The 27,808-nt window shown below is 44.7% G+C and overlaps 1 protein-coding gene across 1 annotated transcript in view; it reads left to right on the top strand.

Annotated features, from left to right (window-relative positions):
• pla2g4ab (phospholipase A2, group IVAb (cytosolic, calcium-dependent)) overlaps positions 1 to 27,592 on the top strand; it is a 66,665-nt gene extending 39,073 nt beyond the window's left edge. The window contains exons 13-18 of the mRNA XM_084164053.1: positions 2,791 to 2,856; positions 4,607 to 4,849; positions 5,496 to 5,680; positions 5,870 to 6,059; positions 24,841 to 24,998; positions 25,746 to 27,592. Of these exons, the coding sequence (XP_084020179.1) occupies positions 2,791 to 2,856; positions 4,607 to 4,849; positions 5,496 to 5,680; positions 5,870 to 6,059; positions 24,841 to 24,998; positions 25,746 to 25,883 (980 nt within the window). The 3' untranslated portion in view covers positions 25,884 to 27,592. The remainder of the gene's footprint in view (positions 1 to 2,790; positions 2,857 to 4,606; positions 4,850 to 5,495; positions 5,681 to 5,869; positions 6,060 to 24,840; positions 24,999 to 25,745) is intronic.
• Positions 27,593 to 27,808: the final 216 nt, after the last annotated feature.

Genomic DNA, 27,808 nt, shown 5'->3' with positions numbered 1-27,808 from the left:
GCTATGATGTCACGCTCCTATCCTGCCTTGGTGTTGGCTCTGAGATTAAATAGGCTATGATGTCACGCTCCTATCCTGCCTTGGGATTGGCTCTGAGATTAAATAGGCTATGATGTCACGCTCCTATCCTGCCTTGGTGTTGGCTCTGAGATTAAATAGAGTATAATGTCACGCTCCTATCACACAGCAATACTGTAGCCTACCCATACTGTCATAGGCTACCGGTCTATTTACTTTCGAGCATGGTTGGCTTTTGAATAAGCGATGGATAAATGGTAGCCTAATATTTGTTGTGTAAACCAGTCACGTCAGAAAAGGAGAGACATGCCCTGCAATATGATTAGGATTTAGGCATATATAATAAAAGTAAAATAAATATATTTGGCGGCATGCTGCTATGCTATCTTCTTACGAACTGCAAATGGATCTGTTTTATCATTAGGCCTACCATTTCATGTATTTATTAGCCTCAGTTGGTAGAGCATGGCGCGTGCAACGCCAGGGTTGTGTGTTCAATTCCCACGGAGGACCAGTGTGAAAAATTTATGCACTCACTATTGTAAGTCGCTCTGGATAAAAGCATCTGCTAAATGACTAAAATGTAAATGTACAAATAATTCCTGTGTATCAAACACCTCAATTTCCCCCAAAATGCAATACAGTAGATCAAACACTAGAAGTTGTGCATACTCACAGTCTGAGATTTGCGTGGGCGTATTTTACATGCATAAACCATGTCGCGGGCCGTTCTAAAACTACTCACGGGCCACATTTGTTTTACACCTTCTTCAGTCATGTTTGTTACCTCATTAGCTAGCTAGTTAACAACGTGGTAACTTTACCAGTGTATCCAAACATTTGGGGGCACAGAAACAAAGGAAAAATGATATTTTCTTCAGGAGATCAATGATCATAGCAATGAATGAATGACAGATGACTTGCACTTGATGCTCTTAAAGAGACAGTGTACAATTTTCAATGTAATGCATCTCAATAGGAAAATAGTGCTTTTACATAATGTAGAAACCTAATATTCCACAAATGACGTTTTAATTTCAATTACAGGTATTTGTATCAATACTTTAGCTTTTTATAATAAACAAATGTATTTACAGGTTTACATACTGTATTAGTTTCTTGGGCACAACATGCACTACATATACACAAGTACAGTATGTGGACACCTTCAAACTAGTGGATTGGGTTATTTCAACCACGCCCGTCGCTGATGTATAAAATCGAGCACACAGCCATGCAATCTCCATAGACAAACATTGGCAGTACAATGGGGCTGTTTTTCATGGTTCGGGCTAGGCCCCTTAGTTCCATTGAAGGGAAATCTTAATGCTACAGCATACAATTACATTCTAGACGATTCTGTGCTTCTAACTTTGTGGCAACAGTTTGGGGAAGGCCCTTTCCTGTTTCAGCATGACAATGCCCCCGTGCACAAAGCGAGGTCCAAACAGAAATGGTTTGTCGAGATCGGTGTGGAAGAACTTGACGGAGCCCTGACCTCAACCCCATCGAACACCTTTGGGATGAATTGGAACGCCAACTGCGAGCCAGGCCTAATCTCTCAACATCAGTGCCCGACCTCAGTAATGCTCTTGTGGCTGAATGGAAGCAAGTCCCCGCAGCAATGCTCCAACATCTAGTGGAAAGCCTTCCCAGAAGAGTGGATGCTGTTATAGCAGCAAAGGGCGGACCAACTCCATATTTTCTGGTGCTCCTAAATTGTATGTTGTGTTCCTAACTTTTTAAAGTTGGGAGCACTTAAGCTACCATTCAAATGTTTTAATTAAGAGCCCTGCGTACACCTTTCTAGTATCTACTTACAGTGCAGCTCATACAGCATTGTCCCAGTGACTGACACCTGGAGGCACTGACTGTGGTTACCTCAAAGGCTTAGTTCCAAGTTGATGTGTTAGCCCATAGTCCCCATTCCAATGTGTTGTGTCTGCTCTGCACAACGCAAACCAACTGCACCTCCTATTGTAGTCTGTTTCCTATTACGCTTGACTCTTGGTGTGAATGCAGCTTTATGTGACACGCGAGTGACAGCTGTACCTGATGCCAGCTCACATGACACCTGTCAAGCGATTCCTAAAATAACTTTGTCCTGGGTTTCTCAGATGAGGGTGTGATTCCCTTCAATGGAAACAAAGATTATGTTCAGCTTCCTGTCACTATTTATAAAAGCTTATTAATGGGCTGTTGAGGTTTGATTTGACCTTTTAATTCACCAACACACTCACACACATGGCGGTAATACATCAACACATACACCTACAGTACAATGCAGTACATACCAGCATACAGGTTCAGTGAGCACATAAACACCTACGCCCATTCCAGGAATTGACAGGTTTATGTTATACGAAAATTGTTTTGTTGTGTTTGTTACGTAAGCCATTGTTGCAAATTAGTTTATAAAAAGGTAGGGCCTAAACAATTGAGAGTTTATTGGACAGCCTAATATAAGCGATAACGGATGATAGAGATTATAGATAGAGATTAGAGAGAGAGAGAGAGAGAGAGAGAGAGAGAGAGAGAGAGAGAGAGAGAGAGAGAGAGAGAGAGAGAAAAAAAGAGAGAGAGAGAGAGAAAAAAAAGAGAGAGAGAGAGAGAAAAAAAAAGAGAGAGGGAGAGAGAGAGAGAGAGAGAGAGAGAGAGAGAGAGAGAAAAAAAAAAAAAAAAAAAAACCGGTTAGGCCATGATAAGCTCTGCTTTTTTGAGATGATAACTGAAGACTTGTATGTGATTGAGGTAGATGTCCTTTTCCCACAGAACAGATAAAGCCTCAACACATCGTGGGGGAGGAGAGTATGGACAATGACGAGGAGCCTCAGAAAGGTGAGGACTACAATGCCCATGAAGCACAATCATTAATAGGAAATACACAGAAACCTGAAGAAGTGTATGGTCTGATGGAGAAACAAATCTCTGCAATGCTTCAGCTTCTGTTCAAACTGCTTCTGGGGAAGTCACCGCCCCAGACGCTGCATTTTTCACACGTTACGTCTCTTCATTCCTTTATTTAATTATAACACATTCTTATGTATGGTGTTGATGCATCATGCTTGAACATAAGTTGAGGTGAGTATATCAGAGTTAATTTCACCCCCTGACAATTAAACCAATCGTGTTGCATCAGGTTCCCATAGCTGTCAGTGGTTGTTCTTAGCAGACATAGCTAGCGTGGCTGTCTCTGTGCCCACATGAAAAAATACTATAGTATACTTACTATGTTATAAATACTATAGTGAATACTGTAGTATACTGTAGTATTTACAGTTAACTATAGTATAAATACTGTAGTAAAAGAAAACTGTAGTACTGTAGTATTTACTGTAGTGTTTTTGTGAACATCACTGTAGTATTTACTGTAGTGTTTTAGTTTGATTATCTTTGACATAGAAGTGGATTCTTTCTCCTCAGGAAACCTACTGGAGAAATACTAAAAGAGCACATTTTCTACAACCTGTAGGTAGTTAGAACTGGGGTCTGAACAGATAGTTCAGAGCTTCTGCTCTTTTGTATACAATATATGGTCAGGGACAAATTGCGATATGGGGGAGGGGAATGGACTGGTATATGCAAATTAAATACTGTAGTATTTACTATTGTTAAAAAATTATAGTGTTTTTGCGGACATTACTGTAGTATTTACCTCAGTGCTTTTTTGTGTGGATAATACTGTAGTATGTATACTACAACATTTTATACTACATATTTAGTACTACACGTTTGAGGGATAGTACAGTGTAGTATAGTATTCTACATTATACTACAGTTTACTATATAATTCTATAGTAAGTACTGTAATATGCTATAGTAAACTGTAGTATTTTTTAATGTGGGTGTGGTTGGTAGATGATGGCTCTGAGGATGTTTTTTGTCCCTGTTAAACCTGTTGTGGGTCAATAATGTGTGGGTGGTTAGCCTCTGAGGTGATCAATCTCTGTTTATAGGGTGTAGATGTTAGTGTTGTGGAGAGAGAGAGAGAGAGAGAGAGAGAGAGAGAGAGATGATAGAGAGAGAGAGAGATGATAGAGAGAGAGAGAGAGAGAGAGAGAGAGAGAGAGAGATTATAGAGAGAGATGATAGAGAGAGAGAGAGAGAGAGAGAGATGATAGAGATTATAGAGAGAGTGAGAGATGATAGAGATTATAGAGAGAGATGATAGAGAGAGAGAGAGAGAAAGAGACAGAGAGCGAGAGACAGAGAGAGAGACAGAGAGAGAGAACGAGAGCGAGAGACAGAGAGAGAGAGAGAGAGAGAGAGATGATAGAGAGGGAAAGTGAATGGTCATGTGTAAATACAAAGGGCACGGGTGCACAACTCCAGTCACAACTCCAGTCCTTGTACCATCAAACTGAATAGACCTACTTTATATACTGTATATGATAGTATTATACCTGGGTATTCAGGTGTGTGGACCTGCCAGGGAGAAAAGTCAAGGTGTGGACTTCAGATCAAGGACTATGGAGCACCTCTAGCTACCAAATAGATACTGTAAGCCTACAATGCCCTCTCTTTATTAACATTGTTCCCTTCTCTCTCCCTTGCCTCTTTTCTTTTTCTGTATCTCTCTTCTCTCCAGGAGGCAGTGAGAACAAGGATGATGAGTACCACCGCACCGCCCAGAACAGCTGGGTCCAGCGAATGATCACCTCCCTCTTCAGCGACTCCTCCCTGTTCAACACGCGGGAGGGGCGGGCGGGGAAGGTCCATAACTTCATGCTGGGCCTCAACCTCAACACCAACATGCCCTTCTCCACCTTCGGAGACTTCATGTACCAGAACTCCTGCGCCTCCGTCGAGGATGAGGTGGACGCTGTCACAGGTCAGAGGTCAAATCTGGTGATCCAGGAGTTCTAGATGTAACACATTCTAGATTCTAGATTCCAGATATTCCTGTATGACAGGTCTATGACTGTTGTTACAGTCTAAATAAAGCAGATATTAGATCCAGTAGACCTTGGCAATAGAGCTCTTGTTGGAGCTGTGTACTATTCAATAGACCTACGGTGAGAGTTATTGAAAGGTTATGGTAGTGACTGAGTTAAGTCTGACTGCGTAATAAAACAGCTACAATTACAGTACAGTTACAGCACAATAGCTTTACTAAATGCCAGACTGTGTACAAATGGAAAACGCTATAGTATGACCATCACACACACACTTACCCATCCACACACACATACCCATCCACACACACTTACCCATCCACACACACATACCCATCCACACACACTTACCCATCCACACACACATACCCATCCACACACACATGCCCATCCACACACACTTACCCATCCACACACACATGCCCATCCACACACACATACCCATCCACACACACATACCCATCCACACACACATACCCATCCACACACACATACCCATCCACACACACATAAATTCACTCACGCATTTCTACCGTAACACGTTCTGTATTTATTCTGCATCGTATTCCATAACGTTCTCAGACCCCGATGAGTTTTCTGATATCTATGAGCCCCTGGACGTGAAGAGTAAGAAGATCCATATAGTGGACAGTGGTCTGACCTATAACCTCCCGTACCCCCTCATCCTGCGGCCGCAGCGTGGCGTCGACCTCATCATCTCCTTCGACTTCTCAGCTCGCCCCAGCGACTCCAGCCCACCCTTCAAGGTCATTGTGACGCCAAGCGCCACCTGCTAGTACTTCCTGGTTTTTAAGTGTTTATTTCATTTTATCATTGTAAATTTTTTTGTGAGCAATTTTTGTGTGATTATTAACGTGTTAGGATAAAATGTATAATCATTTGACTATGCAGTAGTAATCAAGAGGCTAGCTTTTTGACTTGTGTTTGGTATATAGGAGCTTCTGCTGGCTGAGAAGTGGGCCCGGATGAACAAACTGCCGTTCCCTAAGATCGACCCTAAAGTGTTTGACCGCGAGGGCCTGAAAGAGTGCTACGTCTTCAGGCCAAAAAAGGGGGAACGGAACTGCCCAACTGTCATCCATTTTGTCCTGGTCAATATCAACTTCAGGACGTTCAAAGCCCCTGGTAAGTACTGTATGTGTACTTTATACCTGAGGTAGGACCTGAGGTAGGACCAAGTCACTATTATTAGAGTCCACAACTCTTGTGTATACCATATGCATGTCTGTACAGGTTGTTTGTGTAAATGAAATACGTGAGATGTCTTTAGTTGAGCAGTAGCATTTTTTTCATGGTTTACAAAACACCTGTCTGATTCGTGCTTGTTTGAGTGGACTGATCCATTGTGGAGGCTGTGGGGATGGCACAGTCCATCAGTCCAAGACGTGCTACTGAAATTGTAAATGGTTATATTATGTACAATGGTGCAACACAATTTAAAAACAAATATATTTTATAACAAATGGTCGCTGTCCGCGGTTCTGAAACACATCAGTGCGCTGTTGAATTGGCGCCTTTTCCTAGACCGTGTTGCTATGTGCATACTGTAATAGTAAAGTTAAACAGCATATTGGTGTTGAGAACAATGCGGCGGAGGCAGCAGCAGAATGAGGAGATGAGAAAACAGCCCTCGCCTTAATTGTCTAAGAAAAGTGAGGAGAGAGGAAACCCCAACTTAATTAGCTCTATAATCAATAGCCTAACTGTTAAATGTGCCTGTAAGGGTTGGTGTGAGGTGTGACCCAGGTGCGGTGCAGGATAGACAGTAGGCAGTAGGCAGAGATGGTGAAACAAGGATCTTTACTGGTGGTCCCGAAGCCAGGATACAAAACAACTGTCAAGGGGTGCTGAAGGTGGGTGTGGTGCATGAATCAAGCGCAGGACGCAGAGGCTCAGTCCAAAAGACTTTAGTGCAATATTCACGTAGAAAATAAGCACAATAAGCCCGAAGGCGAAATAACGGCGCACACAGGCGTCAATCAAACGGTGCACTAACGTGCGAAAAACCTCTCCAAAACACTGGAGGGAAGTACGTAGCTCCAACACGAAACAGAAGAGCAATCACACACAAAGACAAACACACACAACGAGAACTAAATAGGACACTAACGAGGACTAACAAGACACAGGTGTACAACATCAAGACAAAACCAAACGAACATGAAACATAGATCGGTGGCAGCTAGTACTCCGGGGACGACGACCGCCGAAGCCTGCCCGAACCAGGAGGAGGAGCAGCCTCGGCCGAAACCGTGACAGTACCCCCCCCCTTGACGCGCGGCTCCAGCCATGCGCCGACCCCGGCCTCGGGGACGACCAGGAGGACGCGGAGCAGGGCGCGCGGGATGGTCCCGGTGGAACTCCGACAGGAGAGATGGGTCTAGGATGTCCCTCCGCGGCACCCAGCACCGCTCCTCCGGGCAGTACCCCTCCCACTCCACGAGATACTGGAGACCCCCCATCCGGCGTCTTGAGTCCAAGATGGACCGAACGGTGTACGCCGGAGCCCCCTCGATGTCCAGTGGGGGCGGAGGAGTCTCCCCTATCTCATTGTCCTGGAGTGGACCAGCTACCACCGGCCTGAGAAGAGACACATGGAACGAGGGGTTAATATTCTTATACTCAACAGGTAGATGTAACCTATAACACACCTCGTTCAATCTTCTCAGGACTTTAAAGGGCCCCACAAACCGCCGACCCAGCTTCCGGCAGGGCAGGCGGAGGGGTAGTTTTCTGGTAGAGAGCCAGACTCGATCTCCGGGTGCGTACACCGGCCCCTCACTGCGGTGGAGATCGGCGCTCGCCTTGTGACGAAGGACGGCCCGCTGCAGGTGGACGTGGGCAGCGTTCCACGTCTCTTCCGAGCGCCTCATCCAATCATCCACCGCAGGGGCCTCGATCTGGCTCTGCTGCCAAGGTGCCAGAACCGGCTGGTAACCTAACACACATTGGAAGGGGGTTAGGTTGGTAGAGGAGTGGCGGAGAGAGTTCTGGGCCAATCCCGGCCCAGGGAATGTACCGTGCCCACTCCTCCGGCCGGCCCTGGCAATACGACCTCAGAAACCTACCCACATCCTGGTTGACACGTTCTACCTGCCCGTTACTCTCCGGGTGGTACCCTGAGGTAAGGCTAACCGAGACCCCCAAACGCTCCATGAACGATCTCCAAACACGGGAGGTAAACTGGGGGCCTCGATCAGACACTATATCCTCGGGTACCCCGTAATGCCGGAAGACGTGGGTAAATAGGGCCTCAGCGGTCTGTAGGGCAGTAGGAAGACCCGACATAGGGAGAAGACGACAGGCCTTAGAGAACCGGTCCACAACGACCAGGATGGTGGTATTCCCCTGAGAGAGGGGAAGGTCTGTCACAAAATCCACCGAGAGGTGGGACCATGGTCGTTGTGGAACGGGCAGGGGTTGTAACTTACCCCTGGGCAGATGTCGGGGCGCCTTACACTGGGCGCACACCGAGCAGGAGGAGACATAAACCCTCACATCCCTAGCCAAAGTGGGCCACCAGTATTTAGTGCTAAGGCAATGCACTGTCCGGCCAATACCCGGATGTCCAGAGGAGGGAGACGTGTGAGCCCAGTAAATGAGTCGATCCCGAATCTCGAGCGGAACGTACTTCCGACCCTCAGGACACTGTGGAGGGCTGGGGTCAACCCATATGACAAATTCCAAGATGGCGTAGCAGTGCGGTCGCTTTTATTTTTCGTCCTGTGTAAATATCCCGTTTCTTGTTTTTTTGTCTATATTTCTCAATTTTTTTACTTTCATTCTTTAACGAAATATACTTTCCTGCAACCCGCCTCACCCAACGTGGAAAGGATTCTATTATTTCTTTATAACTTTCATCAAGAACCGTAAGCTGAAAATAGTGGCTACCTGTTATTAGTCACCGTTAGCGTCGTCACCATTGTCCGTGGCCTACACTATCCACCAGCCAGCTCTAGCTCTAGCCTGGACAATTCGTCGGCCAGTCTGCACAGCGTGCTATCGACCCAGCGTGCTATCGACCCAGAGCTTATTGGACTTTCTGCCGGAATCACTGGACCCTAGCGCCGGATCATCACAACCAGCTAGCTAGCTGCAACCTGTTGTTGGCTGATTACCATTACCCTATAGCAAGCACCAGTTAGCCTTGAGCTAGCCTCAGGCCCATCTCCCGGCTATCTACCTCTCTGTCAACCGGACGGGACCTCCTAGTGTTGACACTGAGCCCCGCCGATCCAACACGACTGGTTTGCCGACGAAATAGTCTGATGTGGTTTCAACAGGCTTCCCGTTGCGACGACCACGAAGATCCATCTGCCACCCCGGCCCGCTAGCACACGCAAACTACAACTGTGCTCCCTGCTAGCTGTGCTGAAGCACCAATTTGAACTGCTCTCGGACTCACATATTGCTGTTCACTGGACCTTATAATCACTCAGCTGCACAGCTGATGCCTGCTGGACTGTTCCTTTACACGGTACCCTGTCCTGTTTATTCTGTTTAGTCTTAGCCCAAACGTTATCGCTATTTCCAGTTGTGTCTTAGCTCTCTCTAATAACACATGTGACTGCTTTATGCCTCTCTCCCATGTCAATTATGCCTTGCCTATTGCTGTTTGGGTTAGTTCTTATTATACAATTTCAATGTAGAACCCCTAGTCCCTCTCAAACTGCCTCATATAGTTCTTTTGTTCCTCCCCCCATACACGCCGAGACCGGCTCCATCGATGCCTCCAATGACGCTATCTCTTTCATTGTTACCCAACGCTTAGGGTTACCTGAACTGTACTCATATCCTTCCATATCCTTTTCTGTACATAATGCCCTGAATCTTTTCTACAACGCCCGGAGAACTGCCCCCTTTATTCTATGTACCCAACGCACTAGAAGACCAGTTCTTAAAGCCTTTAGTCGTATCCTTATTCTAGTCCTCCTCTGTTCCTCTGGTGATGTAGAGGCTAACCCAGGCCCTGCAGCCCCCAGTATCACTCCTACTCCCCAGGAGCTATCATTTGTTGACTTCTGTAACCGTAAAAGTCTTGGTTTTCTGCACATAAATATCAGAAGCCTCCTTCCTAAGTTTGAGTTATTCACTGCGTTAGCACACTCCGCCAACCCTGATGTTCTAGCAGTGTCTGAATCCTGGCTTAGGAAGGCCACCAAAAATTCTGAAATTTCCATCCCCAACTATAACATTTTCCGTCTAGATAGAACTGCCAAAGGGGGTGGAGTTGCAATCTACTGTAGAGATAGCCTGCAGAGCTCTATCATACTATCCAGGTCTGTGCCCAAACAGTTTGAGCTTCTACTTCTAAAAATCCACCTTTCCAGAAATAAGTCTCTCACTGTTGCCGCTTGCTACAGACCCCCCTCAGCCCCCAGCTGTGCCCTGGACACCATATGTGAATTGATTGCCCCCCATCTATCCTCAGAGTTCGTACTGCTTGGTGACCTAAATTGGGATATGCTTAACACCCCGGCCATCCTACAATCTAAACTAGATGCCCTCAATCTCACACAAATTATCAACGAACCTACCAGGTACAACCCTAAATCCGTAAACATGGGTACCTCATAGATATCATCCTGACTAACTTACCCTCTAAATACACCTCCGCTGTCTTCAACCAGGATCTCAGCGATCACTGCCTTATTGCCTGCGTCCGTAACGGGTCCGCGGTCAAACGACCACCCCTCATCACTGTCAAACGCTCCCAAAAACACTTCAGCGAGCAGGCCTTCCTAATTGACCTGGCCCAGGTATCCTGGATGGATATAGATCTCATTCCGTCAGTAGAGGATGCCTGGTTGTTCTTTAAAAGTAATTTCCTCTCAATCTTAAATAGACATGCCCCATTCAAAAAATACAGAACTAAGAACAGATATAGCCCCTGGTTCTCCTCAGACTTGACTGCCCTTGACCAGCACAAAAACATCCTGTGGCGTACTGCATTAGCATCAAATAGCCCCCGCGATATGCAACTTTTCAGGGAAGTTAGGAACCAATATACACAAGCAGTTAGGAAAGCAAAGGCTAACTTTTTCAAACAGAAATTTGCATCCTGTAGCACTAACTCCAAAAAGTTTTGGGACACTGTAAAGTCCATGGAAAATAAGAGCACTTCCTCCCAGCTGCCCACTGCACTGAGGCTAGGAAACACTATCACCACCGATAAATCTACAATAATCGAGAATTTCAACAAGCATTTTGCTACGGCTGGCCATGCTTTCCACCTGGCTACCACTACCCCGGCCACCAGCTCTGCACCCTCCACTGCAACTTGCCCATGCCCCCCCCGCTTCTCCTTCACACAAATCCAGACAGCTGATGTTCTAAAAGAGCTGCAAAATCTGGACCCCTACAAAGCATCTGGGCTAGACAATCTGGACCCTTTCTTTCTAAAACTAGCCGCCGAAATTGTCGCAACCCCTATTACTAGCCTGTTCAACCTCTCTTTCATAACGTCTGAGATCCCCAGAGACTGGAAAGCTGCCGCGGTCATCCCCCTCTTCAAAGGGGGTGACACTCTAGACCCAAACTGTTACAGACCCATATCCATCCTGCCCTGCCTTTCAAAAGTTTTTGAAAGCCAAGTCAACAAACAGATCACCGACCATTTCGAATCCCACCGTACCTTCTCCGCTATGCAATCCGGTTTCCGAGCTGGTCATGGGTGCACTTCAGCCACGCTCAAGGTCCTAAACGATATTATAACCGCGATCGATAATAGACAGTACTGTGCAGCCGTTTTCATTGACCTGGCCAAGGCTTTCGACTCTGTCAACCACCGCATTCTTATTGGCAGACTAAATAGCCTTGGTTTCTCAAATGACTGCCTCGCCTGGTTCACCAACTACTTCTCAGATAGAGTTCAATGTGTCAAATCGGAGGGCCTGTTGTCTGGACCTATGGCAGTCTCTATGGGGGTGCCACAGGGTTCAATTCTTGGGCCAACTCTTTTCTCTGTGTATATCAATGACGTCGCTCTTGCTGCTGGTGACTCTCAGATCCACCTCTACGCAGACGACACCATTTTGTATATATCTGGCCCTTCATTGGACACTGTGTTAACAAACCTCCAAACGAGCTTCAATTCCATATAACACTCCTTTAGTAGCCTCCAACTGCTCCTAAACACTAGTAAAACTAAATGCATGCTCTTCAACCGAACGCTGCTTGCACCCGCCCACCCGACTAGAATCACTACTCTAGACGGGTCTGACCTAGAGTATGTGGACAACTACAAATATCTAGGTGTCTGGTTAGACTGTAAACTCTCCTTCCAGGTTCACATTAAGAATCTCCAATCCAAAGTTAAATCTAGAATCGGTTTCCTATTTCGCAACAAAGCCTCCTTCACTCATGCTGCCAAACATGCCCTCGTAAAACTGACTATCCTACCGATCCTTGACTTCGGCGATGTCATTTACAAAATAGCCTCCAACACTCTACTCAGCAAATTGGATGTTGTCTATCACAGTGCCATCCGTTTTGTCTCCAAAGCCCCATATAATACCCACCACTGTGACCTGTACGCTCTTGTTGGCTGGTCCTCACTACATATTCGTCGCCAAACCCACTGGCTCCAGGCCATCTATAAATCACTGCTAGGCAAATCCCCGCCTTATCTTAGCTCATTGGTCACCATAGCAACACCCACCCGTAGTCTGCGCTCCAGCGGGTATATCTCACTGGTCATCCCCAAAGCCAACACCTCCTTTGGCCGCAATTCCTTCCAGTTCTCTGCTGCCAATGACTGGAACAAATTGCAAAAATCTCTGAAGCTGGAGACACTTATCTCCCTCACTAACTTTAAGCATCAGTTGTCAGAGCACCTTACCGATCACTGCACCTGTACACAGCCCATCTGAAATTAGCCCGCCCAACTACCTCATCCCTATATTGTTATTTATTTTGCTCATTTGTACCCCAGTATCTCTATTTGCACATCATCTCTTGCACATCATTCCAGTGTTAATACTAAATTGTAATTATTTTGCACTATAGCCTATTTTATTGCCTTACCTCCATAACTTGCTAAATTTGCACACTGTATATTATATGTATTTCTGTTGTATTTTTGACTTTGTTTTGTTTTACCCCATATGTAACTCTGTGTTGTTGTTTTTTATCGCACTGCTTTGCTTTATCTTGGCCAGGTCGCAGTTGTAAATGAGAACTTGTTCTCAACTGGTTTACCTGGTTAAATAAAGGTGAAATAAATAAAAAAATATAAAAAAATATGGCATGACGAGATATTCGAAATGACCTGACGTGGTACTAAACGCTGTCTTCCATTCGTCGCCCTCCCTAATGCGCACCAAGTTATACGCGCTCCTGAGATCCAATTTTGTGAAAAACCGCGCTCCATGCAATGACTCTGTCATGGTCGCAATCAGAGGGAGTGGATAACTGTATTTCACAGTAATCTGATTGAGACCACGATAATCAATGCACGGGCGCAACCCTCCATCTTTCTTCTTCACAAAAAAGAAACTTGAGGAGGCGGGAGAAGTGGAGGGCCGAATGTATCCCTGTCTCAAAGATTCGGCTATGTAAGTCTCCATAGCTTTTCTCTCCTCTTGAGACAAAGGATACACGTGGCTCTGTGGGAGCGCTGCTCCTGCCTGGAGATCAATCGCACAATCCCCCTGTCTATGAGGAGGCAACTGCGTCGCCCTAGTTTTACTAAACACGAGAGCTAAATCCCCATATTCAGGCGGAATGTGCAGTGCGGGCACTTGGTTTGGACTTTCCACCGAAGTCGCCCCCACGGAAACACCCAGACATCGCCCCTCGCACTGAGCAGACCACCCATCGAGAGCCCTCTGTTGCCACGAAATAGCAGGGTTATGGGTGCTTAACCAGGGAATTCCCAGCACCACTGGGTACGCAGGAGAGTCGATCAGATACAGCTGTATAGTCTCTTCATGACCCCCCTGCGCACACATCCTAAGTGGTGCTGTGATCTCCCTAATCAACCCCGACCCCAACGGGCGGCTATCTAAGGCATGAACGGGAAAAGGTTTGTCAACAGGTAGGAGAGGGATCCCTAAATCTATACAAAACTTCCGATCAACAAAATTCCCAGCTGCGCCTGAATCTACTAGCGCCTTATGCTGGGAATGAGGTGCAACCTGTGGAAAACACACAGGTATACAAAAGTGCGCAACAGAAAGCTCTGGGTAAGTGGGACGTCTACTCACCTGGGAGGCCCCCCCAGTGCGTGGCCTGTTGCCTTCTCCCCCGGAGAACCCTCCCCAGCACCTGGCCGCAGTGTGCCCTCCACGACCGCACTTGGTGCAGGAGACAGGCCCCCTCGGGCTCCTCCTCCTCCTTTCTCTAGCGCCGGCACCCCCGAGCTCCATAGGGCTCGGCTCGGAAGTGCCGGAGGGCGGAATGGACGGACCCCCCTCGGGACGTCCACGGGTGGCCAGCAGGGTGTCCAGACGGATGGACATATCGACCAACTGGTCGAAGGTGAGATGGGTATCCCTGCAGGCCAACTCACGTTGAACGTCCTCCCGTAGGCTACATCGAAAATGGTCGATGAGGGCCCGTTCATTCCACCCTGCGTCCGCCGCTAGAGTCCGGAACTCTAGAGCAAACGCCTGTGCGCTCCTCCTCCCCTGTCTCAGGTGGACTAGACGCTCCCCCGACCCTTGCTCTCTTTACGTGACACATACAGTGGGGAAAAAAATAATTTAGTCAGCCACCAATTGTGCAAGTTCTCCCACTTAAAAAGATGAGAGGCCTGTAATTTTCATCATAGGTACACATCAACAATGACAGACAAAATGAGATTTTTTTTTCAAGAAAATCACATTGTAGGATTTTTAATGAATTTATTTGCAAATTATGGTGGAAAATAAGTATTTGGTCAATAACAAAAGTTTCTCAATACTTTGTTATATACCCTTTGTTGGCAATGACACAGGTCAAACGTTTTCTGTAAGTCTTCACAAGGTTTTCACACACTGTTGCTGGTATTTTGGCCCATTCCTCCATGCAGATCTCCTCTAGAGCAGTGATGTTTTGGGGCTGTCGCTGGGCAACACAGACTTTCAACTCCCTCCAAAGATTTTCTATGGGGTTGAGATCTGGAGACTGGCTAGGCCACTCCAGGACCTTGAAATGCTTCTTACGAAGCCACTCCTTCGTTGCCCGGGCGGTGTGTTTGGGATCATTGTCATGCTGAAAGACCCAGCCACGTTTCATCTTCAATGCCCTTGCTGATGGAAGGAGGTTTTCACTCAAAATCTCACGATACATGGCCCCATTCATTCTTTCCTTTACACGGATCAGTCATCCTGGTCCCTTTGCAGAAAAACAGCCCCAAAGCATGATGTTTCCACCCCTATGCTTCACAGTAGGTATGGTGTTCTTTGGATGCAACTCAGCATTCTTTGTCCTCCAAACACGACGAGTTGAGTTTTTACCAAAAAGTTATATTTTGGTTTCATCTGACCATATGACATTCTCCCAATCCTCTTCTGGGTCATCCAAATGCACTCTAGCAAACATCAGACGGGCCTGGACATGTACTGGCTTAAGCAGGGGGACACGTCTGGCACTGCGGCGTAGTGTGTTGCTGATGGTAGGCTTTGTTACTTTGGTCCCAGCTCTCTGCAGGTCATTCACTAGGTCCCCCCGTGTGGTTCTGGGATTTTTGCTCACCGTTCTTGTGATCATTTTGACCCCACGGGGTGAGATCTTGCGTGGAGCCCCAGATCGAGGGAGATTATCAGTGGTCTTGTATGTCTTCCATTTCCTAATAATTGCTCCCACAGTTGATTTCTTCAAACCAAGCTGCTTACCTATTGCAGATTCAGTCTTCCCAGCCTGGTGCAGGTCTACAATTTTGTTTCTGGTGTCCTTTGACAGCTCTTTGGTCTTGGCCATAGTGGAGTTTGGAGTGTGACTGTTTGAGGTTGTGGACAGGTGTCTTTTATACTGATAACAAGTTCAAACAGGTGCCATTAATACAGGTAACGAGTGGAGGACAAAGGAGCCTCTTAAAGAAGAAGTTACAGGTCTATGAGAGCCAGAAATCTTGCTTGTTTGTAGGTGACCAAATACTTATTTTCCACCATCATTTGCAAATAAATTCATTAAAAATCCTACAATGTGATTTTCTGGATTTTTTTTCCTCAATTTCTCTGTCATAGTTGACGTGTACCTATGATGAAAATTACAGGCCTCTCATCTTTTTAAGTGGGAGAACTTGCACAATTGGTGGCTGACTAAATACTTTTTTCCCCCACTGTATGTGTCACGTAAAGAGAGCAAGGGTTGAGGGAATGTTTTTCCTAAACAAAATAGGGATTTCGGTAACATAACCTTTCAGTCAGAAATGGCTGTAATTAAGTTGCAGCTTCATCAACACGGACAGTGCTATACACACTAGATGTTCTGTGGTGGTCGCTGCAGCAGGGAGGAGCGAGACAACGGGTGCTAGTCAATCGCAGTCTTTTCTTCTTGACAGTGTCATAAAGTGTATTTTCTTAGTCCAAGTAACATGACACAGGATGGTCATAATGCTTCATGACAGTGTCATGAAGTGTATTTTCTGCTAGATATTTAACATAATATGTTAAATAAATAATGAAGAAAAAATGACAGTAAACATAATTCATTACAACAACAACAAAGGACTTAAGAAACAAACTTTCAAACAAAAATAAACCTCTTGGCAGGGAAAAAACACATGTGCCTTTTAATGAGGAGTGTCTTCCGTCTGGCCACGCTACCATAAAGGCCTGATGGGTGGGGTGCTGCAGAGATGATTGTCCTTCTGGAAGGTTCTCCCATCTCTACAGAGGAACTCTGGATTTCTGTCAGAGTGACCATCGGGTTCTTGGTCACCTCCCTGACCAAGGCCCTTCTACCCGATTGCTCAGTTTGGCCAGGCGGCCAGCTCTAGGAAGATTCTTGGTGGTTCCAAACTTCTTACATTTAAGAATGATGGAGGCCACTGTGTTCTTGGGGACCTTCAATGCTGCAGAAATGTTTTGGTACCCTTCCCCAGATCTGTGCCTCGACACAATCCTGTCTCGGAGCTCTATGGACAATTCCTTCGACCTCTTGGCTTGGTTTTTGCTCTGACATGCACTGTCAACTGTGGGACCTTATATAGACTGGTGTGTGCCTTTCCAAATCATGTCCAATCAATTGAATTTAACACAGGTGGACTCCAATCAAGTTGTAGAAACATCTCAAGGATGATCAATGGAAACAGGTTTCACCTGAGCTCAATTTCGTCTGAATACTTATGTAAATAAGGTATTTCTGTTTTTTTAGAAAACAATTAGCAAACATTTCGAAGAACCTGTTTTCGCTTTGTCATTATGGGGTATTGTGTGTAGATTGATGAGGAAAAAACATTATTTTATCAATTTTAGAATAAAGCTGTAACATAACAAAATGTGGAAAAAGTCAAGGGGTATGAATACTTTCCAAATGCACTGTATTTGTCACAACAGGTGTAAATATATGTGTCATGACAGTGTTATGACCATATTATGACAGGTTATGACAAGTTACGTCAGCTGTTATGGCATATTATTACATGGTTATGATCGTGTCATAAAGTCTTATGACGCTGGGTGTCAAGTAAAGCATATGTGTTGGAACACGGTAACAGCGTATTTTTATAACGACAAAATAAAATAAAAATACCACAACCAAAAGCAATAATGGCATTCTAATGAATATATAAGTGGCGATATGACAGCAGTCAAAAATAGTCCATTATTGTCAGCTCGTGCTTGTGTGGGTCTTCACCAATGGCATCAGTTGGGTTTCATTGAGCTGTTATCCCTTATCCTAACAGTAGACACAGTTTTCCTAACTTTCACTTGCTTGACACACTTTGACATACATTTACATTTACATTTAAGTCATTTAGCAGATGCTCTTATCCAGAGCGACTTACAAATTGGTGCATCCACCTTAGGATAGCCAGTGGGACAACCACATCTTGATCACAGTAAGTACACTTCTTCAAAACAAGCAGCTGTGAGCAAAGTCAGTGCAATCAGGGACAACTACATCACGATCACAATAAGTACATTTCTTTAAACAAGTCAGTGCTGGCAGGTGAAATAAGTCAGGTGTTAGTTTAGACAAAAGACAGTGGTAGTAAAGGGGTGGGTAGAAGGATTACTATTATACTATTCCTGGTATTCCTTAAAGAGGTTAGGGACAGTACCTTTGTTTGGTTGTTGTGTTTAGTCTCCGGTTTTCTCTTTATTGTGTTCCATTACCATGTTAAGGTAATCATTAGAATGGATCAATACCATAGTGTGGCCCGCCCTGTTCTTCATTCACAATTGGTGATTGCATCCCCAGCCCCTCGCTCATCAACTCCCCCATTCTCTCCATGAGAGAATGCCAAGAGTGTGCAAAGCTGTCGTCAAGGCAAAGGGTGGCTACTTTGAAGAATCTCAAATATAAAATATATTTTGATTTGTTTAACACTTTTATGGTTACTACATGATTCCATATGTGTTATTTCATAAGTTTGATGTCTTCACTATTATTCTACAATGTAGAAAATAGTAAAAAATAAAGAAAAACCCTTGAATGAGTAGGTGTGTCCAAACTTTTGACTGGTACTGTATGTGTGAAATTAGTTTCGGTATAGTTTAGGTTAAGTTTCGAGGCAATTATCGGGGTGATTACCAGCTGGGCACAGAACTTTCAACTGTCGGAAAAGGAGCGGAGCAGGCCCTACTGTTGGGAGAAGGAGGGGAGCAGGCCCTACTGTTGGGAGAAGAAGCGGAGCAGGCCCTACTGTTGGGAGAAGGAGGGGAGCAGGCCCTACTGTTGGGAGAAGGAGCGGAGCAGGCCCTACTGTTGGGAGAAGGAGGGGAGCAGGCCCTACTGTTGGGAGAAGGAGCGGAGCAGGCCCTACTGTTGGGAGAAGGAGCGGAGCAGGCCCTACTGTTGGGAGAAGGAGCGGAGCTGGCCCTACTGTTCAGAGAAGGAGCGGAGTAGGACCTACTGTTGGGAGAAGGAGGGGAGCAGGCCCTACTGTTGGGAGAAGGAGCGGAGCAGGCCCTACTGTTGGGAGAAGGAGCGGAGCAGGCCCTACTGTTGGGAGAAGGAGCGGAGCAGGCCCTACTGTTGGGAGAAGGAGGGGAGCAGACCCTACTGTTGGGAGAAGGAGCGGCGCAGGCCCTACTATTGGGAGAAGGAGCGGAGCAGGCCCTACTGTTGGGAGAAGGAGCGGAGCAGGCCATACGGTTGGGAGAAGGAGGGGAGCAGGCCCTACTGTTGGGAGAAGGAGGGGAGCAGGCCCTACTGTTGGGAGAAGGAGGGGAGCAGGTCCAACTGTTGGGAGAAGGAGGGGAGCAGGCCCTACTGTTGGGAGAAGGAGCGGAGCAGGCCATACTGTTGGGAGAAGGAGGGGAGCAGGCCCTACTGTTGGGAAAAGGAGGGGCAACGGGGCAAAACCATTCAAAAAAAATGACATGCCCTCCTAACACTAGTTATAACTCCAGTTCGGTTTGTGATATTAAGATTCTGACACCGACAGTGTGTCAAGGACGGAGGAGGGCATGACTTGAGCAGTCAAAAGGACAGCTTTAGCGGTTCTAGTGTTAATTAGGTTATGGTGCTTTTAGCTATAAGCTATATTTTTTCAGTGACTGGTCTCCCTTAACTTGGTCTATGAAGCCTCAGTTCCTAGAATTCCAATAGGAACTCTGGTATTCCAGTGTATTCCGGTCAAGTCTGGTCTGTTCCGATGTATTCCATACATAAGAGTAGGTCCCTTACTGACTGTGTTTGCCCATAGGGAATATGCTCCTAATGAAGTTGAAGGTTTATGCTGGAAAAGAGGGTTGTGTGTGGTATTGCTATGTTATGAGCTGCCTGGTGGGGTGGCTTATGAAGTCATAAGGAGAAGATCTGTGACCAGGTGCTATGGTGGGAATCTCTTGCTATGCTGGGTGCGAAGTGTGTGTAAACAAGGTATACATCATCGGCCATAGGAAGACACAGCGACACATACATAGACACTGGCCAGGCCTCTCTGCTCTGCCTCATACACTGAATTATAGTGTTTAGGGCCTCACGAACGACGAACACTCACATGTAGACATCCTCTGCTGTATTTGTGTTGTGTAGGAGAGAGAAAGAGTAGGTCATATCACTGGTCTGGTAATCCCCTGTACAGTCAATGACAAGTGTGCCCTCATTTAATGATCATTAATTCATGGAATTATGAAACACATGAGAAGACATGTTAAAACAACCCAACCCAACCTCGTAAGGCAGACGGAAATAGTTGCCGTACCTGCAGGCAACAGATTACGTAGTGTGTGGCCGTTTTGTCTAGTCCACGTCTTGTACACCGTCAGTTAGAGCCCGGCACAGGCATGAATTTTAAGCCCTACCCATGCCCAATTGCTTCTGGCAAATGTAAGGCCCGACCCTGCCCGAAACCCGAAATCAGAAATAACTTCCTCTGTTTGTAAATCCATTAGCTGCTCCTCTCTGTCTGTCACTCGCTCCCTGCGCGCTGCTCGCTCTGCATGCGCTCTGCTCATGGCGCTCTGAGTCTGTGAGTATCCATAGCAACGGCTCCGCTTGGGCTACTCTGCTCAATGATGAGACATGAGAAAGCAGTTAGCTGTTAGCTACTTTTTACCACTCTAAACTCTGACAAAACACGAGCAACATTATTATTTACTTTTTTTTTTACATATATTTTTTATACCTTTTTCATGGTATCCAATTGGTAGTTACTGTCTTATCCCTTCGCTGCAACTCCCGTATGGACTCGAGCCATGCGTCCTCCGAAACACAACACGCACTGCTTCTTGACATAATGCCCGCTTAACCCAGAAGCCAGCCGCACCAATGTGCTGGAGGAAACACCGTACACCTGGCGACCGTGTCTTAGGCACTGCATCGCAGTGCTAGCTGTGCCACTAGAGATCCTGGTTCGAATCCAGGCTCTGTCGTAGCCGGCCGCGACGGGGAGACCCATGGGGCGGCGCACAATTGGCCCAGCGTCGTCCAGGGTAGGTGAGGGAATGGCAGGCAGGGATGTAGCTCAGTTGGTAGAGCATGGCGTTTGCAACGCCAGGGTTGTGGGTTCGATTCCCACGGGGGGCCGGTATGAAAAAATAATAATAACAAAAAATGATGTATGCACTCACTAACTGTAAGTCGCTCTGGATAAGAGCGTCTGCTAAATGACTACAATGTAAATGTTAAGGCATTAATTCCGAGTGGTTAAAGGAAAGATTCAACCATTTTGAATGTTATATCGTTTTTGTGCATCTCTGAGGAATGTTCTATCGATTCCCAGAGTCATGTTTTCATGTGTATCTGAGCTATTAACGTTCAAGCAGGCAGAGATACATACAGTGGGGGAAAAAAGTATTTAGTTAGCCACCAATTGTGCAAGTTCTCCCACTTAAAAAGATGAGAGAGGCCTGTAATTTTCATCATAGGTACACGTCAACTATGACAGACAAAATGAGAGAGAAAAAATCCAGAAAATCACATTGTAGGATTTTTAATGAATTTATTTGCAAATTATGGTGGAAAATAAGTATTTGGTCAATAACAAAAGTTTCTCAATACTTTGTTATATACCCTTTGTTGGCAATGACACAGGTCAAATGTTTTCTGTAAGTCTTCACAAGGTTTTCACACACTGTTGCTGGTATTTTGGCCCATTCCTCCATGCAGATCTCCTCTAGAGCAGTGATGTTTTGGGGCTGTCGCTGGGCAACACGGACTTTCAACTCCCTCCAAATATTTTCTATGGGGTTGAGATCTGGAGACTGGCTAGGCTACTCCAGGACCTTGAAATGCTTCTTAGGAAGCCACTCCTTCGTTGCCCGGGCGGTGTGTTTGGGATCATTGTCATGCTGAAAGACCCAGCCACGTTTCATCTTCAATGCCCTTGCTGATGGAAGGAGGTTTTCACTCAAAATCTCACGATACATGGCCCCATTCATTCTTTCCTTTACACGGATCAGTCGTCCTGGTCCCTTTGCAGAAAAACAGCCCCAAAGCCTGATGTTTCCACCCCCATGCTTCACAGTAGGTATGGTGTTCTTTGGATGCAACTCAGCATTCTTTGTCCTCCAAACACGACGAGTTGAGTTTTTACCAAAAAGTTCTATTTTGGTTTCATCTGACCATATGACATTCTCCCAACCCTATTCTGGATCATCCAAATGCACTCTAGCAAACTTCAGACGGGCCTGGACATGTACTGGCTTAAGCAGGGGGACACGTCTGGCACTGCAGGATTTGAGTCCCTGGCGGCATAGTGTGTTGCTGATGGTAGGCTTTGTTACTTTGGTCCCAGCTCTCTGCAGGTCATTCACTAGGTCCCCCCATGTGGTTCTGGGATTTTTGCTCACCGTTCTTGAGATCATTTTGACCCCACGGGGTGAGATCTTGCGTGGAGCCCCAGATCGAGGGAGATTATCAGTGGTCTTGTATGTCTTGTATAATAATTGCTCCCACAGTTGATTTCTTCAAACCAAGCTGCTTACCTATTGCAGATTCAGTCTTCCCAGCCTGGTGCAGGTCGACAATTTTGTTTCTGGTGTCCTTTGACAGCTCTTTGGTCTTGGCCATAGTGGAGTTTGGAGTGTGACTGTTTGAGGTTGTGGACAGGTGTCTTTTATACTGATAACAAGTTCAAACAGGTGCCATTAATACAGGTAACGAGTGGAGGACAGAGGAGCCTCTTAAAGAAGAAGTTACAGGTCTGTGAGAGCCAGAAATCTTGCTTGTTTGTAGGTGACCAAATACTTATTTTCCACCATCATTTGCAAATAAATTCATTAAAAATCCTACAATGTGATTTTCTGGAGAAAAAATTCTCAATTTGTCTGTCATAGTTGACGTGTACCTATGATGAAAATTACAGGCCTCTCTCATCTTTTTAAGTGGGAGAACTTGCACAATTGGTGGCAGACTAAATACTTTTTTCCCCCACTGTACATGTTGCAAAACTCGTCATACCAGCTGTATTTCTGCCTGCTTGAACAGCAATAGCTCAGATACACATGAAAACATGACTTCGGGAATTGATAGAACATGTCTCTGAGATGCACAAAAAAACTATATAACATATGTCCCCTGTAGCTCAGTTGGTAGAGCATGGCGCTTGCAACGCCAGGGTTATGGGTTCGATTCCCACGGGGGGCCAGTATGAAAAATGTATGCACTCACTAACTGTAAGTCGCTCTGGATAAGAGCGTCTGCTAAATGACTAACATGTAAATTAAAACTAGGTGAATCTTTCCTTTAAGGTTTCGGTTAGGGTTAAAAAAGACAAATAAAAAAATAAAATGCCTAGCACTGGGATTGAACCCACAACATTCAGAGCCATAGCTCACGGTTTAAGAGATACTGTTACAGCTACTAGATAACAGTAATAAGATGTTAACAGGCACTCGTATTGCCCCGAGTGGAGGAGAAATTGGCATGTAAGTAAAATGACTAGCCATCGTTTGTTAAAACGGGTTGACAGCTCACAATCACCCTCGAGCTTGGGCTGAAACATCCATAGTTCTGAATGAGTCATATGATATAGGCTAGTATTAGCTATCACTGTCACACAAGGAAAGAATGGGATATGACCAATTATTAGTTAGTCATAGTCACTATAATCCTGAAGTACATACAGTGCCTTCAGAAATTATTCACACCCCTTGACATTGTTTTGTGTTACAAGGTGTGATTAAAATTGATTTAATTGTCATTTTCTGTCAACGATCTACACAAAATATATGTAATGTCAAAGTGGAAGAAAAATTCTAACATTTGTAAAAAAATATATATATGTAAAAATAAAACACTACTATATCTTGATTACATAAGTATTTAACCCCTTGAGTCAATACATGACAACATCACCTTTGGCAGCGATTACAGCTGTGAGTCTTTCTGGGTAAGTCTCTAAAAGCTTTGTACACCTGGATTATACAATATTTGCACATTATTCTTTTAAAAATTATTCAAGCTCTGTCAAGTTGGTTGTTAATTATGCTAGAAAGCCATTTTCAAGTCTTGCCATACATTTCCAAGCCGATTTAAGTCAAAACTGTAACTAAGCCACTCAGGAACATTCAATGTCGTCTTGGTAAGCAACTCCAGTGTATATTTGGCCTTGTGTTTTAGGTTATTGTCGTGCTGAAAGGTGAATTTGTCCCCCAGTGTCTGTTGGAAAGCAGACTGAACCAGGTTTTCCTCTAGGATTTTGCCTGTGCTTAGCTCTATTCTGTTTATTTTTATCTTAAAAAACTATAGTCCTTGCCAATGACAAGCATACCCATAACATGATGCAGCCACCACCATGCTTGAAAAGAGTAGTAGTACTCAGTGTTAGATTTGCCCCAAACTTAACGATTTGTTCATTTCTTTTCCACATTTTTTGCAGTTTTACTTTAAAGCCTTATTGCAAACAGGATGCATGTTTTGGAATATTTGAAAACCTCCCAGGTCTTTGTGGTTGAATATGTGTTTGAAATTCACTGCTCGACTGAGGGACCTTATAGATCATTTTATATGTGGGGTACAAAGATGAGGTAGTCATAAAAAAAAGTCATGTTAAACACTAGTATTGCACACAGAGTGAGTCCATGCAACTTATTATGTGACTTATTAAGCACATTTTTTACTCCTTTACTTATTTTGGCTTGCCTTAACAAAGTGGTTGAATAATTATTAACTACATTTTTGTAAATTAATTTGTAAGAATGTCTAAAAACATAATTCCACTTTGACATTATTGGGTAGGCCAGTGACACAACATCTCAATGTAATCCATTTTAAATTCAAGCTGTAACACAATAAAATGTGGAAAAATTCAAGGGGTGTTAATACTTTCTGATGTAAATATCATCCTTTTGCTGTGTGTTTGAAGGAGTTCCTCGTGAGACGGAACAGGAGAAGGAGATGGCTGACTTTGACATCTTCGACGACCCTGAGACGCCGTACTCCACGTTTAACTTCCAGTACTCCAACCAGGCCTTCACACAGCTCCACGACCTCATGGAGTTCAACACGCTCAACAACATCGAGGTATGTTCAACCTTCAACTGCATCACCACTGGCTACTGTACATCCATTACTAAATATGTTAGAAGGTCGAACAGTCTTTGGAACAGTTAGATCAATTAGGAGTTCCAAAAAACGGAAATGTTGATATGGAATGTTCAAACATCACGGTCAATTTGAATGCTGGAGCGATACAAGTTTTGTCTGGGGTTGGTGTGTCATGGTGTTATGGGGTTGGTGTGTTTTACAACATCAAGGTCAAATTGACATTCAGTTGTTCTGGCTCTTATGCACTGTGTATGGCTGTCTAAAAAGATCCCATGAATCAAAACGTCAGTTCAGTCAGTCAGAACTAATATGCCAATGACTAAAAGGGTTTCTCAATATGACATTAGTACTGTATGTAGGTAGATAGTGTAATGTACGTCCTGACTCCTGCTCAAACCACCCTCAACAAAGACGTCAGTTTGGGTAGCCAGAACTAATGTATGTAAAACAACATTCCAACAACGTAAATGTCAGTTCAGCCAGGCAGATGTAATGTATGTAAAACATTCCAGCAACATCAAAGTTTGCTCAATTATCCGTCAGTAATTAGGGGTCCCCCCGGACATGGAACTTCCAACACCTGTGTGGGCCTATGCTGATTGTTTTTTTATCTAACCTCCAACCACATTTAAATTAATTATGATTGCTTGTTAACGGTCAATTGACTAACCACTCGTGTAGGTTAATACGGTGTTTTATCCATTCCACCTCTCTCTTTACCAGGTGATAAAAGAGGCCATTAAGGAGAGCATCATATACAGGAAGGAGAATCCATCCCGCTGCTCTGTGTCCCTCTCACTCAACGAGATCCAGAACAAAATGTTCCTGAAGCGTGAGACGCGGGAGAAACCCCGGAAGTGAGAGCCGGAATGCTGGGAAGAGCAAGGTCAAGCTATCAGACAAAACTTTGGCATTGGGGAGTGGAGATTTTCCTATATTTTTACAATTTCTATTTGGGAAACTTTGTTGGTTTGTTTTGTCCATCTAATGTGAATGAAGAGTGTTTGGTGTAAACCCTGTAACCCTGCGGTGGATATCACTGAACAACCTGACAGAGACTTGTTATGGACCCTAAAGTTTAGCGGTATAAAGTCTTAAGGGATCTTAAAATAGCAGTAAACGAAACTCCATGCTCCTTAATTGACTTTTCATTTTATATAAGTGTGACTCATGTATGTATTCTGTGTTTTTAATGTATCAGGGGTTTCCTACAGTATAGTAAACAGTTGGTTACTGATCTAAACAAGTGATCTCATAGGAAACCATGGTAACCATAGAAGAGGAGGTGTCCTTAAACTATCAAGTTGTGTTTGATGCCAACTTCTAAAACACCACCAAGTGCAACCGTCTGGATTCCTCAAACATCTCAATTATGTTTATTCAACGCAGGGAGTGTCTCCAACAACAAAACAAAACTCAACACCATAGAAACTGCCTTTCTGTCTGCCTCTCTTATATTCCGCTCTGTCACGTTAGAGTGGGTTTATTTTCCTGAGTGTGTTATTTCAGGCTTCCCCTTATATACTTGGACCAAGTTTTTTTTGGGGGGCAGAGTAATTTCCTCCCACCGTGACCCTCCTCGGTGACTTCTTAAAAGGCTAGGGGAAATGGATGTAACCTGATTCCAGGCCCATCCACACCCACCATCCTCCCCTGCTCTCCCCCGCAGATATGGTCAGGTGTGTCTGTGCTGAGGTGGGGTGAGAGGGGTGTATCCCTGGAGAGGATTTGGTGTGATGGGTGAAAGCGCTGCCACTTAGCTTCACTTCATGGCTCTTGTCGGCACACAGTGGAATTTCAAACGCTACACCTACACCTGCAGCAGCGTCTGGAGAGAAGAATCTGACATACTACACCTACACCTGTAGGGGTCAAGGGGCTTCCAGTGTGCTGTGGAATTTTACAGAGACCATGACCTGACTGAGCTCACATTTCAGCCTAGTTTTTAAAACATAATGTTATGTGGAACAGATTATTTTCTTAATCTTATATCAGTGTAGCCCAAACTTCAATTACTTCTAGCTGGCAACTTGTTTTGTGTTTTTATTGTGTATTTTATTTTGTGCAAATGAAAATGTTTGCATTCTTTGACCCTTTAACCTTATTGTTTATTACCTTTAGGTCACAGGAGGCTGGTGGCATCTTAATTGGGGAGGACGGGCTCGTGGTAATGGCTGGAGTAGAATGGTATCAAATACATCAAACACATGCCATTCCATTTGCCCTGTTCCAGCCATTATTATGAGCCATCCTCCCCTCACCAGCCTCCACTACTTTAGGTCTCTCAGAGATTTGTCAGGTTGTTGTTGGCTATTTTCAGACTGAATTGCATTTCATACTGAACTTTGTGCAACGTCACACAAGCAATGACAGTCATACCGATGATCTTTTAAAGACACCTGTGTGGCACCTTTTTATTCAATGGATTTTATTCTCTTAGGTAGAATGAGTACATGAAGAGTAGGAAATATTTGTCTTTTTTCATGTACAGCTGTCTTGGACTACAGTAAATAATATTTTTGCAATGTTTACAATTATGGGAAATAAAGTGTTAAAAGATTTCAAACTGAGAGGACCAAGTAGTGGACTCATGCACTTCTGCTTTTCTTACCGTGTCCTTTTTGTTGTTTTAACTGATAACATACGCCATGTTTATGTACAACGTACATGTAATTGAATAAAATTCCAAGTTGTCTTTTTTTCTCAGTAATCCAACACCCACTATAAATGTTATTGTGGCTAGGAAAAGATCCAGGTTGTAGAAGTACTTGCCAACACTATTCATC

Source organism: Coregonus lavaretus (assembly GCF_964263955.1).
Source record: "Coregonus lavaretus genome assembly, chromosome: 6".
Taxonomy (NCBI): Eukaryota; Metazoa; Chordata; class Actinopteri; order Salmoniformes; family Salmonidae; genus Coregonus; species Coregonus lavaretus.
This window is presented reverse-complemented; position numbering and strand designations above follow the sequence as displayed.